At 36.7% G+C, this 17,766-nt stretch overlaps 2 protein-coding genes across 3 annotated transcripts in view; one reads left to right on the top strand and one right to left on the bottom strand.

The window, feature by feature from the left end:
* SCRN3 (secernin 3) overlaps nt 1–12,989 on the bottom strand; it is a 28,325-nt gene extending 15,336 nt beyond the window's left edge. Inside the window, exons 1-5 of one of the 2 annotated variants that reach the window (XM_032880485.1) lie at nt 12,983–12,989; nt 10,914–11,083; nt 8,869–9,050; nt 7,641–7,840; nt 4,327–4,539 (exon numbers count right to left, since the gene is read on the bottom strand). In XM_032880485.1, coding sequence (XP_032736376.1) covers nt 4,327–4,539; nt 7,641–7,840; nt 8,869–9,050; nt 10,914–11,072 — 754 coding nt within the window. In that variant the 5' untranslated portion in view covers nt 11,073–11,083; nt 12,983–12,989. Of the gene's footprint in view, nt 1–4,326; nt 4,540–7,640; nt 7,841–8,868; nt 9,051–10,913; nt 11,084–12,881; nt 12,904–12,982 lie in introns of those variants that run through there. The other variant, XM_032880486.1, reaches the window with a different exon arrangement.
* A 170-nt stretch (nt 12,990–13,159) lies between these two features.
* Nucleotides 13,160–17,766, top strand: part of CIR1 (corepressor interacting with RBPJ, CIR1) — a 39,731-nt gene continuing 35,124 nt past the window's right edge. Inside the window, exon 1 of the mRNA XM_032880484.1 lies at nt 13,160–13,281. Coding sequence (XP_032736375.1) covers nt 13,210–13,281 — 72 coding nt within the window. The 5' untranslated portion in view covers nt 13,160–13,209. The remainder of the gene's footprint in view (nt 13,282–17,766) is intronic.

Here is a 17,766-nt window from a genome sequence, read left to right as displayed (position 1 = left end):
CAAAATCTTTTCTAATTTCCCTTGAGACCTTTTTGACCCATGAGTTTAAACCATGTTATGTAATTTCCAAGTATTTGGGGACTTTCCAGATATCCTTCTATAATTGATTTCAAATTTAATTTCATTATCACCAGAGAGACCATACTTTGTTATATTTCTTTTAAATTTGGTAAGATTTGTTTTATGACCCAGGATATGGACAACCTTGGTATATATTTGATGTGCACTTGAAAAGAATGTGTATTACACTGTTGTTGGATGGAATATCCTATAAATAATGCATTAGATCCAGTGGTTGATGGTACTGTTCAGGTTTTTAATATCCTTGCAGATTTCCTGTCCAGTAGTTCTGATAACTGAGAGAGAAGTATTGAAGTCTCCAGTTATAATTGTGAAATTGTCTATTTCTCTTTTCAGTTCTTTCAGTTCTGGCTTCATATATTTGGAAGCTTTGTTGTTAGATGCATATACATTTAACATGGAGACATAATAACCCCATTAAAATGATCTATTTTGATTATGTAGTATCCCTCTTTCTCTCGGGTAATTTATCTTGCTCTAAAGTCTAATTCATCCAATATTTATATAGCCAACCCAGCTGTCTTTTGATGAGTATTTAAAAGATACATCTTCTCCTTTAACTTTACAGTTCAAGTTAGTTATTCATATATAGCAATAGCTGAGTCTAGTTTTGTTTTGTTTTGTTTTTATTTGTTTTGTTTTTATTATATTGTTTGTTTTCTATTTGATCCTTCAGGTTTTTTGTTCCTCTATTTCCCCTTTCTCACCTTATTTTTGAATATTTTCTTAGTATTCTACTTTATCTGTTCACTTTTTTCTATATCTTATCATGTGGCTTTTTAAAAAGTTGTTCTAGAATTACAATATACATACTTAATTTTTCCAATTACTAGAATTAATATTTTAAAACTTCAAGGAGGGGGCGCCTGGGTGGCTCAGTGGGTTAAGCCGCTGCCTTCAGCTCAGGTCATGATCTCGGGGTCCTGGGATCGGGTCCCACATTGGGCTCTCTGCTTGGCAGGAAGCCTGCTTCCCTCTCTCTCTCTCTCTCTCTCTCTGCCTGCCTCTCCGTCTACTTGTGATCTCTCTCTGTCAAATAAATAAAGAAAATCTTTAAAAAAAATAAAAATAAATAAATAAATAAAACTTCAAGGAGGATGTAGAAATCTTACCACCATACAGGTCTCTATGTACTCCCCTCTTTTTTTTTTTTTTTAAAGATTTTCTTTATTTATTTGACAGAGAGAGATCACAAGTAGGCAGAGAGGCAGGCAGAGAGAGAGAGGAGGAAGCAGGCTCCCCGCTGAGCAGAGAGCCCGATGTGGGGCTCGATTCCAGGACCCTGAGATCATGACCTGAGCCGAAGGCAGAGGCTTTAACCCACTGAGCCACCCAGGCGCCCCTGTACTCCCCTCTTTATACTGAGGCTATTCTTTGTACTATAGGAAATATACTGTTGGCCTGTAACTGTCAGACATATTTTTAAAGTCTTAAGGGGAGAAACATAGTATTATATTTACCCAGATATTTCTCATTTCTGCAGTTCTTCCTTCATTCTTAAAGTTCCATGTTTCACTGTGATATCATTTCCTTTATATCTGAAAAGCTTCCTTTAAAATTTCTTTTAGAGCAGGCTATTGGCAACAAAGTCTCTTAGTTTTCCTATAAATCAGCTTATTTTTATTTCTCCTTCATTCCTGAAGAATATTTTGGCTGAATATAAAATTCTGGTTTGACTTTTCTTTTAGAATTTTAAAAATGTTGTTTCACTGCCTTTAGGCATCCAGGGTTTATAATGATAAACTCCCAGAAATCATTTTTTATCTATATGTAATTTGTTTTCCTTTAGCTGTGTTCAAGATTTTTTTCCTTTGTCTTTGGTTTTTAGTGTTTCGTGCATTAAGACATGGATCAGTTTATCTTGTTTGAGATTTTCAAATTCTCCTGAATCTGTAAGTTTAAGTCTTTTGCCATTTTGACAAGGTTTCAATCATTATTCAAAAATTTTTCTGCATCATACTATTCTCTCCTTCTGAGACTCTAAAGACATGAATTTTAGACATCTGGGTACTATTCCACAGTCCCTAAAACTCTGTTCTTTTTGTTTGCTTGCTTCAAATTTTGTTATTCAGATTAGATAATTTCTACTGATCTATCTTCATGTCCACTCTTTCTTCTATCATCTCCATTCTGCTATTGAGCCTACCGAGTTAATTTTTTACTTTGGTATTATGTTTTTCAATGATAAAATTTCCACTGAACTATAGATTCTAATTAAAAGGCAGAACTTATTAGAATGGTTTTAAAAAAGACCAAACTATATGGTTTTTGTAAGAAATGCACTGATAGTCTGAATACTGATAGTTTGAACGCAAATGACAAGTAAGTATATGTCATGTAAATAGTAAGCAGAAGACTGGGCTAAAATTGACTTCAAGAAAATGATCATTACCATGAGAAATAATGTTTCATAAAAGTAAAAGGACCAATTTACCAGGAAGACATAACAATTATAAATGTGTATGTACTTAACAATAGAGCTTCAAAATACAAAGCAAAAACACACAATTCCATAAATATAATTGGAGATTTTCACACTCTTCTCTCATTCATATATACAACAATTTAAAAAAAATCAGTAAAGGCAGAATGATCACAATATCCAGAAGGATCGCTTCCCTTACAAATGGTACTAAGCTAGCCCTAGAGTAAACGCTACTCTAGAGCTATCCTAGCAGGCCTAAGAGAGATGACACTGTTCTGCAGGTTACTTAACTAATGTAAGTCCAAGACTCTTTAAAGGAATAAAACAAAATCCAGCATGCAACAAATAAAATCTACAATGTCTACTATCCAATCAAAAATACCAGACATACAAACAAGCAGGAAAATTTGAGCCCTAAACCAGAAGAAAAGCAGATTAACAGAAACAGATCCAGAAATTGCAAAGATAATGGAGTTAGCAGACAATGAGGCTAAAACAGTTATTATAAAACAGGTATGTGCTGAATACATTCACTGAAGAAAAACATGAAAGTTAATGAAAAGAGAAGTAGGAAATATACACAAAAAGTACCAAATGGAACATATAGAGATAAAAAACATAATATCTGAAAATGATAGTATCACTAGATGAGATTAACGGCAGATTAGATAATGCAGAAGAAAAGATCTGTGAACTTGAGAACATAACAACAGAAACTATCCATAGTAAATGTAGAAACTACATCCTTTTATCTCAATGTCCACATAACTTAAATGTTTTCAATGGCAGTTACATGCAGATTCATTATAGCAGATTTCTCATTTGAATAGGAAATTTGAGTAAAATCTGAATATCTGTCATATCAAATATTCACACAGTGACTATAGAGACACAGGTATGCTGAGAGCCTATGTGATTTACTGGTTCAACCAGTGTTTGTTTCTCAGCACAGCACAGGTAGCCCCAGCTGAGCATATCAAATACATTTAACTCTGAGTTCAATCTCTCACCAGAGACTGTGCTGACCCATAGCCTGAGACAACAGACAGCTCAATTTCAGGCTGGGATTCTTGGAAGGGAATAGAATGGCATTTTTCAGATTCATAATCTTGGTAAGTAGTCCAGTTCCTGCTTCCCAAACAGGTCTCCACCTAGACACCTATATTCTCATGGATGTTAGAACTCTCCTTTGACACTTACATTTGGTCCAGAACCCCTTCTTTGATACAAATAGAAGGATTGTGTGAGAAAGAGACACATCAAATCTTGCTAATACTATGGGTTCTCTCTTCATTTTTGGTAGTTCGTAATTTCCTTTTCTTGTGTTCAAACCTAACTATATATATCCTTAATGTTTAAATATTTTATTCAATATCTCTAAAATTGAGGAGAAGAGGTAATTCTTACATCTGCTCATGTTGTCTTCTCAACTAGTTCTAGATATAACTTTTTTAGTAAGAAAATAACCAGTAAGAGTATTATCAAAAGACAAATTAAAGAAACCTGTCTCCATGTTCCCATAATTTCTGAGAAGAAAAACAATCCCAGTTTTGTTAAAGAATATTAGTAAAAACTGAAAAAATGGGTCGGAGGATTGTGAATCTAAACTTATCCTTCAAAAAGAATTATTACCCTCTCAGAATTATATAGCACTTCACTCATCTCAAGGAAAAAAAGCTTGTATTAGTTTACAAAATTTCAGTTTAATAAAAATATCTTTACTAAGAATAATTCCTTCAAAACCAGATTTTATCATACCCACATTATACCCAGGCAAAATACAATTTTTCATTCTGATATTATTTCAATGATAAAATTACCTTTGTGTTTATTCAGAAGCTTGTAACCTTCACAGTATCTGCCTGGTGAAATCATCATCTTGGCTGTGTCAAGATAAGAGTATGCTGCAGCAAAATCAAACTCCTTTTTACCATCCCACCAACCTTTCCGCTTAGCATAGTTTCTCATGTCTGGATGTTCCCGATCAATCTTGGTTGTTATAGAAAGTTGATTAGAAATATTACGAATGCCCTCTATTTTCAAAGAAAAAGAGGAGAAGGGGAAAGAAAAATCACATTACCATGTTGTATTTATCTGTACATTATGATTCTTAATCACTATTTAAATGTGAATATATACTTCTAAATTTTGTATCATGTGCATCTCATCTATTACATACTCAAAAAGATAAATAGGTGTGTTTGGATGGCTTGTCAGGTAAGTGTCTGACTTTTGACTTCAACTCAGGTCATGATCTCAGAATCTTGAGACTGAGACCTGCATCGGGCTTTGCACTGGGTGTGGAACCTACTTAAAATTCTCTCTCTCCCTCTGTTCCTTCTACCCACCTCTGCCCGACTTGCACTCTTTCTCTCCCCATCCCAAAAAAGATAAATGGATTATTTTTTAATTAAACTTCTTAAACTTTTTATTTTGAGATGATTGTAGATTCACATGCAGTTGTAAGAAGTAATACAGAGCTCCTGTGTACCCATTACACAGTTTCCCCCAATGGTAACATCTTGTATAACAGCACAGCTAACTGGCATCAATACAGTCAAGATAGAGAACATTTCCTTTTCCACAAAGATCACTCATGTTGCCCTCCTATGACCACATCCCCCTTATGTGTCCCCACTAAACCCTCATTAACCCCATGCAACCACTACCCTGCTATCCATTTCTATTACTGTCATTTCAAGATTATTATACAAATGAAATCATATAGCAGGGGCACCTGGGTGGCTCAGTGGGTTAAAGCCTCTGCCTTCGGCTTAGGTCATGATCCCAGGGTCCTGGGATCAAGTCCCGCATCAGGCTCTCTGCTCGGCAGGGAGCTGGCTTCTTCCTCTCTCTCTGCCTGCCTCTCTGCCTACTTGTGATCTCTGTCTGTCAAATAAATAAATAAAACCTTTAAAAAATATATTTTAAAAAATCATATAGCATACAACCTTTTCTCTTTTTTCACTTGATATCATTCTCTAAAGATTCATCCAGGTTATTACATATATTAACAGTTCATTCCTTTTTATTGCTGAGATTATTCCATGGTATGTACTGGTTTGTTTAACCATTCACAAGCTAAAGGACATCTGGGTTGTTTCTAGCTTTTGGCTGTCATGGAGAAAGCTGCTATAAATATTTGTGTATGGGTTCTTGTGTGCATGTAAGTTCCTGGGATAAATGCACAAGATTGCAATTGCTGGGGGGCATGGTAGTTGTGTATTTAGTTTTTTTAAAAAGCTGCCAAACTGTTTTCCAGAGTAGATGCACATTCTTACCAGCAATGATTAAATGATCCTTCTCCAACTTCTCACCAGTGTTGAGTAATGTCATCTAAAAATTTTAACTCTATTGGTGTAAGTACAAAGACACCTCATTGTGGCTATAGTTTGCATTTCCCTAATAGCTAATGATATTAAACATTTCATGGGCTTTTTTGACATTTGTATAACCCTTTAGGTGAAATGTCTCTTCTTTTCTTTTGCCCGTTTTGCTAGTTGGATTGTCTTTTTACCATTGAGGCTTGAGATTTCTTTCTTATATATTTTAGATATTAGTCTTTCGTAGAAATTACTTTTCAAAAATTAGTCATAAATAAATTTAGAACAGAAATATAAGATACCCAAAAATATCATGGCAGTAAGTTATAACAAAATTGTCAACTAAAATACAAAGCAGAAGAATAAGAACTAGTTCTAAAGAGACCATAATGAATGAAACAGATCATGAAAAATGAAAATTGATAATGTTTTAAAATCAGTTTAGAATAAAGTCTTCTAAGTAGAAATCAATTAAATTACTCTAACAAAGTCATACTTGGGATATTCTCACTACAAAAACCAGAATAACGTCATGAGAGAGTCAGACACGGAAGAAGAGTTTTCCGACTACAGATAATTTGATAAAATTTAATTATGTAGTTCTTAGGCTCATTTAGTAATAGGAAGAGAAACCAGTTGGCAAAATTAATCTACAACTGGATAATCATACTCAATGCGGGTGCTCATTTTGAATATCTAGGTAGGGCTATCTTTCTCAACAGAATACATTATTCATTTCTCTCTTGCATTTAGCACACTTAATAAAATAAAGAGTGCTAGTGGTACAATCAGGCCAATTAGAAAATAAGAAAATGGTCTAAATTCAATTTTATGTATTAGGCAAAATAAAAACAGGCAAAATATAAAATAAAACATCATCAAAAGAACTGGCAATGATTGATTTTGAAAAATAACATCCACATCCTCCAAAACTCAAGGATAACTTCATGAAGACTTTCTGAACTTCTCCAGCCCACAGTGACTTTTCCTTTCTCTAAATGTTTACAGCATCTATGTGCCTAAGTCATTCAGGCACCATTTAATATTTTCACATGTGCAAATTATCTCCCCTGCAAAACTAGGAGATCCAGGAGGTAAGTCCATAAAAGTACATGATCATGCTTGAGTATAAGGCTGTACTCTAATGAAAGAATCTTGAACTGAGAGTCAGGATGATTTAAATTTAAATTTAAAGATTTAAATTCTTTCAATTGCTGCCTCAAGTAAAGCACTTCACATCTCCAGATTTCCTCACTTGAAAAATAAGAGGAATATATGGTCACTAAGAGACCACAAAAAAATGCAAAGCATCCTAAAACAATCAAATTGTGTTATTATACTCAATGTTTACACTTTACTATTGTATCAATATATTCTTTCCAGCCACTAGCTGACAGACTCCAATCCCCAGAAGCACTCCTCTTTCCTCACCTCCATATCCACATGCAATAAAAAGTTTGAGTTCAGGCCAAAGTTAAAAGAGGAAGAAATGGCAAGGGATTATCAAGAACTGGAAAAATACTATAATAGTCAAAAGAGACAGCACAGAAAATATATACAGGTTACATAAAATTAGTATCATAATATGAAAAATAGAGAACACCACCTTTTTCTCTTTTTCAGAAAAGCTCTTTGTAGCGCTCTTTCACTGTTAACATTCTTTCAAATTTTTTCATTTCCCCTGCAGATCCACCCTTCATTGCACTGGATTATAAATCTTGAGAAACAATTAAATACAATGTCTGTAGTTAAGGGGGTTATTTTATTAATTATAAGATAATTTTTTTTTAATCATGAAAAGTTGTCCATACCTTGTACTTTTTCTGCAGCCCAGTACTTTCCTGCAGTCTCCAGAATCCAGGCTTCCTTCCTATCAGCTATCAGGAAACTATTGTGATAGCTAAATACCATCCTACCCTCTGAACAATTTCCACCCTGGCCATATTTTTCTAATAGATCAACAATGACATTGAGGGCTTTTTCAGCTGTATCAGCTCTTTCAAGGCCAAGTCTAAAATAAAAATATAAGTTTTCAGATTAAAAGAAAGTTCCATCATTTCCCTTAAATAATTTCATGCACATGAGATTTTTTTGTTTATATTCAAAGCAAAAGTTCTTTCAAGTTAATGGATAAACTGAAACCCAACTTCTAAGCCATTCCTTCTAAAGCCAGTTTGGAATCATGAAAACAGTCTTTGGAATCAGATCAATGTTCAAATTCCAACTTGGTAATTTATTGGCAAGTTGCTTTATCTCAGTATCTCATCTATAAAATGAGGATAATAATATTTAGTGCATGAGGTTATTGTGAGAATTAATGAAGGTCTGATAAAATGTTAGGTACTATTCTACATAATTCACATAAAAGAATCATAATTTTCAAGTCCTTCCCTTCTCCCAATTAATGATCTTTGAGTCTACAAATTACATGCCTATATAAGCATACTTTGGAGATATTGCAGGCTCAGTTTCAGACCACTGGAATAAAATGAGTATTACAAAAAGTGAGTCAAATGAATTTTCTGATTCTCCAGTGCATATAAAAGTTATGTTTACAATATACTATAGTCTATTAAGTGTGCAACAGCATTATGTCCAAAAGGCAATTACATACCTTAATTTAAAAATAAATTGAAAAGGACTTCATTGCTAAAAAATGCCAACCATCATCTGAGCTTTCAACAAGTTATAATCACTAATCACAGATCACTATAACCAATATAATAATAATAAAACACTTTGAAATATTGTGAGAATTACCAAAATGTGACAGAGACGCAAAGTGAGCAAGTGCTATTGGAAAAATGGTGCCAATAGACTTGCCTAACATAACATTGCCACAAACCTTCAATTTGTAAACACTGCAGTATCTGTGAAGTGTAATAAGGCAAAGCACAACAAGATGAGGTAAGTCTGTACTCTGAAGAATTTTAACACAAACTATAAAGTGTCAATGTCCAAAATATGGGAAAAAGAGGAAAATAACACTTGTAAGTTTTAGACAAGTTCCGTACTGAAAAAGTATAATTAAAAAATAACCTGACAAGGTCCATGCCCAGTAGTGCCTCTTCATCACAAACTTCTTCTCTTCCCCATACAGCTTCATTTCCAATGCAAACTCCATGCTCATTGGCTCCCATTTCTGCCCCCCATAACCAAGATGGGCGACTAAGGACAACAGCATATGTTTCAGGAACTTGATCAATTTCTATGTAAGTACACTGTAAAGAAAGTCATAGCAACAACCACAAAACCAAAAAAGAAAAAGTTATCAAGTTGCAGAATCTTAAAAAGAAATCAAAAGACATGCCCACTATGAAATAAAGTATAACTTAAAATTTTCAGTAATAAAGTTACTACCCTTAAAATATATTCAGAATTGACCCTAAGCTTTTATTCATTCAAATATTTATTAAGCATCTATTACAAAGTACTCTAAGAGATATATCAGTTATAAAGATGAATCAGGTATAGATCTTGCTTTCGAGAAACTAAGACTTGTACACTAACTAAAATACAACAAAATGTAAAGCATAAGGGCCATTAAGAAAAGTAAAAATGAGGGGCGCCTGGGTGGCTCAATGGGTTAAAGCCTCTGCCTTCAGCTCAGGTCATGATCCCACGGTCCTGGGATAGAGCCCCACATCGGGCTCTCTGCTCAGCAGCGAGCCTGCTTCCCCCCTCTCACTCTGCCTGCCTCTCTGCCTACTTGTGATCTCTCTCTGTCAAATAAATAAATAAAATCTTTCAAAAAAAAATGTAAAGTAAAAATGAGATGTTAATGTAAGCTCAGAAGAGAGATGATTTCTAGGTATGAAATCTTAAAACATTTTTTAGAGGAAGATATATTCAGTTGAAGCTAAAGGGATTGGATCTCAATCTCAACGTCCAGTATTTCTTAATTAGTAACCTAAGTCCCATATGGTAGCCCTCATATACGAAAGAATTCCTATAGAAGCCTATGTAATATGTAGAAGTCACCCATCTGGTATGTCCACCATGGTGAAAAGAATAAGAACCACTGGTTTACAGGGGCACCTGGGTGGCTCAGTGGTTTAAGCCTCTGCCTTTGGCTCAGATCATGATCCCAGGGTCCTGGGATCGAGCCCCGCATCGGGCTCTCTGCTCAGCAGGGAGACTGTTTCCCTTCCTCTCTCTCTGCTTGCTTGTGATCTCTCTCTGTCAAATAAATAAATAAAAATCTTTAAAAAGAAAAAAAAGAACCACTGGTTTACAGAATATGAGAAATTTAAACATAAAGAGAGAAAGTAGAAATGGATCCAAGATGAATAAATAGTTTCAGCAAAAGAAAAAAAAGGTTTGTATACAGAAAACATCTAATATTTAATATATTTTAGTATTCAAGTATAATAAAATGAAATCTAAAAAATGCATAACTTAGCAATAAAAGCATAATATGAAACTTTAAGTTCCATGTTGAATGGATTTTTAATAAAAATTTTCAAAGGATCCTTTAATTAATGTGTATACTACCAAATGACTGCATAAAATGCATGTTAATAATGTTATTGCAGGGCCCCATAAGACTGGAATGACTTTCCCTATTCTACACCAATCAGAATACTTTCTGTCCATCAGGCTCCAGCTGAAACCCTAGCTCCCAGTGAAGTCTTCCTTGATCTCTAGTCTGAATTAACTGCTCCTTCTCCACTGTTGTCACAACTCGTTGCTCTTTCTTACATCAGTATTTAAATCACCTTACCTTATAATGGGGTTAGTTATATATACATCGTATTCCTCTACTAGATTCTAAGCTCCTGGAAGACAGAACTAGTTTAGAGAGTAGGCTTTAAATCTCTGCCCTATTTGACAAGCTTGAGTATGATAAACATTCAAATGTTTGATCAAAGAATTAACAACTATTTTTGTTATTTCAGCTTCCTCCAAATCATTGAAATAAAAGACCAGAAATCTAGTTCTGACTGAAATTATTTTTCAAATTTAAATCCTTGAATTTTTAACTTCCATAGTCTCTGCCAAATAGCTAGCTAATGATTTTTTTTTAAGCTGGTTATGATATTTTTAAAGAAAACAATTGTCAAAAAAACATGTACTTCACTTACCTGAAGATGTTCTCTCAGGTTATCATGAACTGCAGCAGGAAAATAAACCACCTCCTGTACTTCATCGCACAATCTATCTGAATTTTTTCCAAAAATAATCCTGTTACCAACAGTTGCTGGAGGTAATGCCACAAAAGTATCACAGGAACAAGGTTCCATTTTTTTAAAAACTAAAAAAACAAAAAACAAAAAAAACCATAGAAGATTCAAAATAAAAGGAGAAAAACGTTTTTAGTATATAAAAAACAAAGAATTTAACTTGATGACCAAGGGATGTTACTGCCATACCTAATACAGGGTGTTCATTAAAGTTTTAAACTTTATACTGAACTACAAAAATCAGTAAGAAAACAACATGAGAATGAATCTTGTACTACAAGAATCAGTAAGAAAATAGCAATCGCCAGTACTTTCTTCTAGTCTCTAGGTCAAATTTATCCTCTAAGATCTTCCTCTCCTGAAGTCTTCCCTGAATCTTCCACTATTTCCATATTTGAGAACCCCTGAACTTAACTCTACTGCTATGATGACCATATCTGTGTATACACATGAGTTACCATATTTGTGCACATATATGTGTCTCCTTTTGGACAGTAATATCCTTGAGGGCTAGGAATATGTTTTATTAATCTTTGTATTCTCATCACCTGAACTTATGAAAAATCCCAGTATTTCCTCAAACAAGAATACACAGATAACACTGAGAAAACTAAAATTTTAAAGACTCACTGAATCAGATAAATACAAAAATATGTCAATAAAATTCCAAATTGTTATTTCCAGGAAGAAGTTCGCATACATAACTCTGTAAATCCTGATTGTAGAATTTAGTATCAAGATTGTGTTTTCATTTTTAATCGGAAAATCTTAAATCCTCAATTTTCATAGAACATATTTGTTCCCAGAATGGACAGATTGTTTTTAATGAGTTTCCTGCTTTCCTTTATTTTATAATGCCCAAACTTTAAAATGGCTTTACACAAACAGATCTAGCAATTTAAAAACAAAACGTAAATCCAACAAATGTTTCATTCAAAAAACAAAGTGAGTCAAGTAAGAAACACCTTTAGCCTGAAACTCCTAAGATGTTTCTTTTCTTCAGTTATAGATGGTTCCTCAGTTATAGGGTAGCTGCTGTTTTCTGTGTGAATTTCAACCTTTATGTCCTGGATCGCCTTCTCTTTGTGTTCCAAAGTTACTTCTACCACTGCATAACCTTGGCAGGCTATTTACTCTCAATCTAAGCCCTCTGCTTCACCAGTACGTATCTCAGGAGGCTGTTACTAGAATATAATAAGACAGTGTGTAAAACTTTTTTGGCGTAGTGCCTGAAACATATCAGACACGCAAAAGAAAGCTGTTAGTTATTATTGAACAGAAGAGTAAATTTCTCACAAAAGGTTTATTCTTGCTATCACACCCACTGCCTCCCTGAGAGAGCACTGGATTGGTGGATCCCCTAGAGCGGTAGTAGCCACGTCCACTAAAAACCCTGGGGTGCGGGGGCCTCAAGGGCCGTCAAGCTGCACTAGATGATGAGTGCTAACTGGGGTCAGACGAGAAGCTAAGGAAGCACGCCACCACCTAGCCCATTTAGAAGGGCAAGGTTTGAGAGCCCTTCCGAACTCCTAGTACGCGTTCATCATTCAGTATACGTTCACGAACATCTTTCTGAGCCAGACACTGTCCAGCTGGTGACAAAATATAATCCTCGCTCTTGTGGAGTTGGCATCCTATTTTACATGCTTTAGTTCACCAACAGTTTTCCGAAACATCACATCGTTTGATCCCTACGAAAGTACCACAGTTTGGGCAAGAAATACTGTTTTCACAATAAATAGGTGCGGAAAACTTCATGGAACTAGAGTCAGAGACCACAGAATAAAGGGCTCGAACTTCAAACACCCCTTCCCACCCAGCACGCACTCCACACCCCAGCTGCCGCCGCTCAGCCCGCAGCCGGCTCACCTCAGACGCCGGGCCCCTCCCGCAGCACCCCCGTCCAGTCCCGCCCGCGCAGCCCCTCCAAGTCCCGCCCGCGAAGCCCCTCGCGGTTTCCCACTTCCCACCTCCGCTACGCAAGCGCCTCCCCACTCACGCTCCTCCCCCGGCCTAGGACCTATCCTCAATGAAAGGGGGAAGGGCGTGCTGCGGTAGGCGGAGGCGCTAGTCGCCGGAAGCTGTCACCTTTGACCGCGGAAGTTCCCGCTGCCCCTGGCGGCGCAGTTCCGGTTAGGCGGCAGTGTTTGTTTACGTTACCTACGGGTCCCGTAGCTACCCCACGTTAGGCTTTAAGATGGGGAAATCTTTCGCCAATTTCATGTGCAAGAAGGACTTTCATCCCGCCTCCAAGTCCAATATCAAAAAAGTAAGTAAGGGAAGCCGGGGAGGGTTCTGACCCTTGGCGTCTGGGTTCCCAGGGGCTTCTGGAGTTGAAAGTGGTGGCGTCTCTGGGATTCCTAGGATAGTCGCCTTCCCAAGGCCTGAAGCCCTGCTCTTCTCGCACCTTCTTCTCCGCTAAGAAACTCGCTGACAAAGCTGGCCCTCGATGCCTGTATTACATCAGCCGGGAGACGGGCAGCCTTCGTCTGTCGGCTTGTCAGCTATAATGTAGAGCTGTAAGATACGAAAAAGTCTGATCATAGGATTCCTTGTTACTTTCTCAGCTGATTCTGGTTTTGACTTTTCGGATCCCAGGGATCGTGGCTTCTGAGCTCTGCCATCCTGTCCAAAGGTGATTCCCTGTTTAAGATAAATCTTTTTTTTTAAAGATTTTATTTATTTGAGAGAGCACGCGAGAGAAGGAGCATAGGGGGAGAGGCTGAAGGAGAGGGAGAAGCAGATTCCCCGCTGAGCAGGGAGCCCGATGGGGGACTCGATCTCAGGACTCCGGGATCAGGACCCAGGGCACACGCCTAACGATTGAGCTACCCTGGCTCCCTATATTTAAGGTAAATCTTAAAAGGGAAATAAAGTCACTTCTTGCTTCCTCTTTTTATCCCACCCGATAATGTAGCCTCTGTCAGGTGACCTCTTTGAAGTTTGGCTCTTTATTTAACTTAATATTTTTTAATTGAAGTATACACAATGTTACATTGGGTTCAGATGCACAACGACGTTTGACTTTATGTATGTATTTGCTTATATATTTTTTAAAGTAATCTCTACACCGAACGTGGGGTTTGAACTCACAACCCCCGAGATCAGGAGTCACATGCTCTGCGACTGAGCTAGCTAGGCGCCCCCGTTTTGGCTTTTTAAATAATCAGTTACAAGTCAGCTGAGTGCAGTACAGAAAAACCCTGCTGAATAGTATGGCAGTGGAAAGCAAAAGTGGTGAAGTAGGAAAAGTCTGACCTTGGAATCAGACCTGGATTCTAGTTATTTTGGCACACTTAAGTCCTGAGACCTTATACAGATATTTAATATCCCTTATCCTCAGTCTCCCAACCTCTGAATTTAAAGTGACCAGTATTGGGAAGCCTAGGTAGCTCAGTAGTTAAGCGTCTGCCTTCCTTTTTGGGTCATGATCCCAGGTTGGTGGAATCGGGCCCTGCCTCCGGCCTTCTGCTCAGGGCCAGTAAGCCTCCTTCTCCTTCTCCTGCTTCCCCTGCTTTTGTTCACTCTCCCACTGTCAAATAAAATGAAATCTTAAAATAAATAAATAAAATGACCAGTATCAGTTACCTTGACTTGAGAAATTGTTTTGAGGACTAAACAAAGGTATTTTGAAACAAAGTACCTAGCACTGGGCCCACCACATTAGAGGGATTGCTCAATAAAATGTTAATTGCCCCTACAACACAAATTTATCTGTAACCTGCTTTTAATACATGTGTTACCCAGAGCTTCGTCCTTGGCCTATGCAATACTTAATATGCTTTCCCAGACAATCACATCCAATTTCATGGTTATAACTACTCCCTCTTTACTCCAGACTCAAATCTACATTCTAAATTTTCTCCCCCAAGCTCAAGGTACCTCAAGACAACTATATACTAGACAATGTCATCTTGGTATATTACAGGCATCTCAGTATATCTGAAATGGATATATCTTTTATCCTAAATCTGCTCTTCTTTTTATACTTCCTATTTCATATTAGTAAGAAGTAGAGGTAGGAACACAATCCTTCATCCTGACACCAAAGCCAGAAATTCAAGATTCCATATCTAGATAGCTAATAAATTGTTTGTCTTACCTTCCAAATATCTGTTGAATTCATCTCTCCTCATTGTCACTACTGCCTATTTCATAGCTTAGACCCTCATCATCTTCCGCCTAGACTGTTAAATTTCCTAACGGATTTTTTGTTGTTGTTCCAGTCTTGACCCCATTCTCAGAATAGTATTTTTTTAATTTGACAGTTTTATTGAGATATAATTCACGTACCATATAATCATTCACTTAAAGTGTACTATTCAGTGGTTTTCAGTATATTCTCAGACTTGTGCAGTCCCCACCACAATTTTAGAACATTTTCATCACCTCCCCAAAAAACCCGTTATCTGTTAGTAGTCTCTCTCCATTTGTCCTTAACCTCCCGTGCTCCCCCTCCCTAGGTAACCATGAACTTGCTTTCTGTTTCTGTAGGTTTGCCTATTCTAGACGTTTCCTGTAAATGGAATCATGCAATATGTGGCCTTTTATGAATCATTTCTTTTTCTTAGTATAATGTTTTAAAAGCTCATCCATGTTGTAGAACGTATTGGTATTGTATTCCTTTTTATTGCTGGATAATTCCATTGTATGGATATAGCACCTTTTATTTATCCATTCATCAGTTGATGAATATTTGGGTTGTTTCCATAGAGTGGTCTTTTTTATTTTTTAAGACTTCATTTATTTATTTATTTATTTGACAAGCAGGGGGAGTGGGAGAGGGAGAAGCAGGTTTCCTGTTGAGCAGGGAGCGTGATGTGGGGCTCAGTCCCAGGACCCTGGGATCATGACCTGAACTGCAGGCAAACACTTAACGACTGAGCCACCCAGGCACCCCTGAGTGGTCTTTTTAAAGCACAAATCTTATCTCTTTTGGCTCCTTGTTAAAATACTACAGGATTAAGACTTAGTTATCTGACTTGAATTTATTTTTCCTTCTTCATTACCTATGGCTATCCTTCCTCAGATTTTATACTCCAGCAATACCAAACTACTTAATTCCTATTTTACATGTTTGGGATTTTGTCTGAGTTGTTCCCTCTACTGATAATATCTTACCTTGTTTTTTCCTTGGCAGAATTTTGATCCTCTTCAAAACCGTGCTTAACATGTATGAAGTTACTTATATATGGGGTTATTTGTTGAAGCAGAGTTTAAGCAAAAGATTGGAAATTTCTTAATGCCCATCAGTACAGCAGGAGACTAGTTAAATAAATGATGGGATAACTCTATAGTAGAATGATATTCAGTGCCTCCTCCCCCCAACACCAGGAAAGCTTTTATTTACTGATCTCGGATAATTTTATTTATATATGCATTAGAACATCTTTGGAAAGGTATGTAAAAAATGATAACCTTGGGGCACCTGGATTGCTAAGTCATAAGCATCTACCTTCGGCTCAGGTCATGACATAGGATCGAGCCCCGCATTGGGTTCCCTGTTCAGCAGACAGCCTGCTTCTCCCTCTCCCACTCCCCCTACTTGTGTTCCCTCTCTTGCTGTGTCTCTGTCAAATAAAATCTTTAAAAAAAAAAGAAAGAAAGAAAAGAAACGGTAACCTTGGCTACCTGCAAACGTAGTTACTTAATTTAAAAACTAACCTCTAGGGGTGCTTGGGTGGCTCAGTGGGTTGGGCCACTGCCTTTGGCTCTGGTCATGGTCTCAGGGTTCTGGGATTGAGCCCCCTGTAGGCTCTGTGCTCAGCAGGGAGCCTGCTTCCCCTTCTGTCTCTGCCTGCCTCTCTACCTACTTGTAATCTCTCTCTGTCAAATAAATAATTTTTTTAAAAATTAACCTCTAGGGGTGCCTGGGTGGCTTAGTTGGTTGAGTGTCTGACTCTTGGTTTCAGCTCAGGTCATGATTTCAGGGCGGTGAGATGAAACTTCTTGTCAGGCTCCGTGCCCAGTGGGGAGTCTGCTTCAGAGTCTCTCATCCCCCACTCTTGTGAGAGTACTCTCTTTCTCTCTAAAATAAATAAATAAATCTTTTAAAAAATTTAACTTCTAAAAACCAAGACTTGCCATAAAGTATTACATTATACCAGACTTCCTCCTGTCCTCTAATCACTATCATGTTCTATTTATCTTATGCATATTTCTCTTATCCTGATATCAAACTTTATTATTATTTACACAATTCATTCTTCTTATTATGAAATAGCTTGAACATACAGAAAAGCTATATGATTTTTTGTTACCATATTCAGAGCATTTTGAAGGCAAAAGTGTGTTTTTTTTTTATTCCAGTCCATGGTACTTGATATGTATTGAGATTAGTAAAATAACTTTGTAAAGCCTAGAGCTTTAAATAAATGGTAGTTATTCTGTTAGAAATAGTATGTTATTCATTTGAACGTTATTATTAATGTGTTACTCTACTAGGCAGTGACACCCTGCATGTCTTTGTTGCAGCTGTTTTCACTTTGAGCTATGGTGAAAATTCCAGATGTGCTTTTTACTGCTTATCCCAAGTGTAGGGTTTTTTTGTACTCTAACATTAAGTTGGTAAGTATGAAGTCAGTGGAAGAAACTTTCAGGAAACTTACACCAAAAGAAATTTCTGGTATATGCTGTCCCTGAAGAATTCTTTTTCATTTCTGTTTTTGCTTTTATTTCCATATGAATTCCTTCTTGTCCACATCTCAAACAGTGTCCCCTTAGAACCTTCCTATTTCATCACTACTCAAATACT

Source organism: Lontra canadensis, unplaced genomic scaffold, assembly GCF_010015895.1.
Source record: "Lontra canadensis isolate GAN:19392208 unplaced genomic scaffold, GSC_riverotter_1.0 scaffold69, whole genome shotgun sequence".
Taxonomy (NCBI): domain Eukaryota; kingdom Metazoa; phylum Chordata; class Mammalia; order Carnivora; family Mustelidae; genus Lontra; species Lontra canadensis.
Note: the sequence above shows the minus strand (reverse complement) of the source record. Positions and strands in the feature narration are given on the sequence as shown.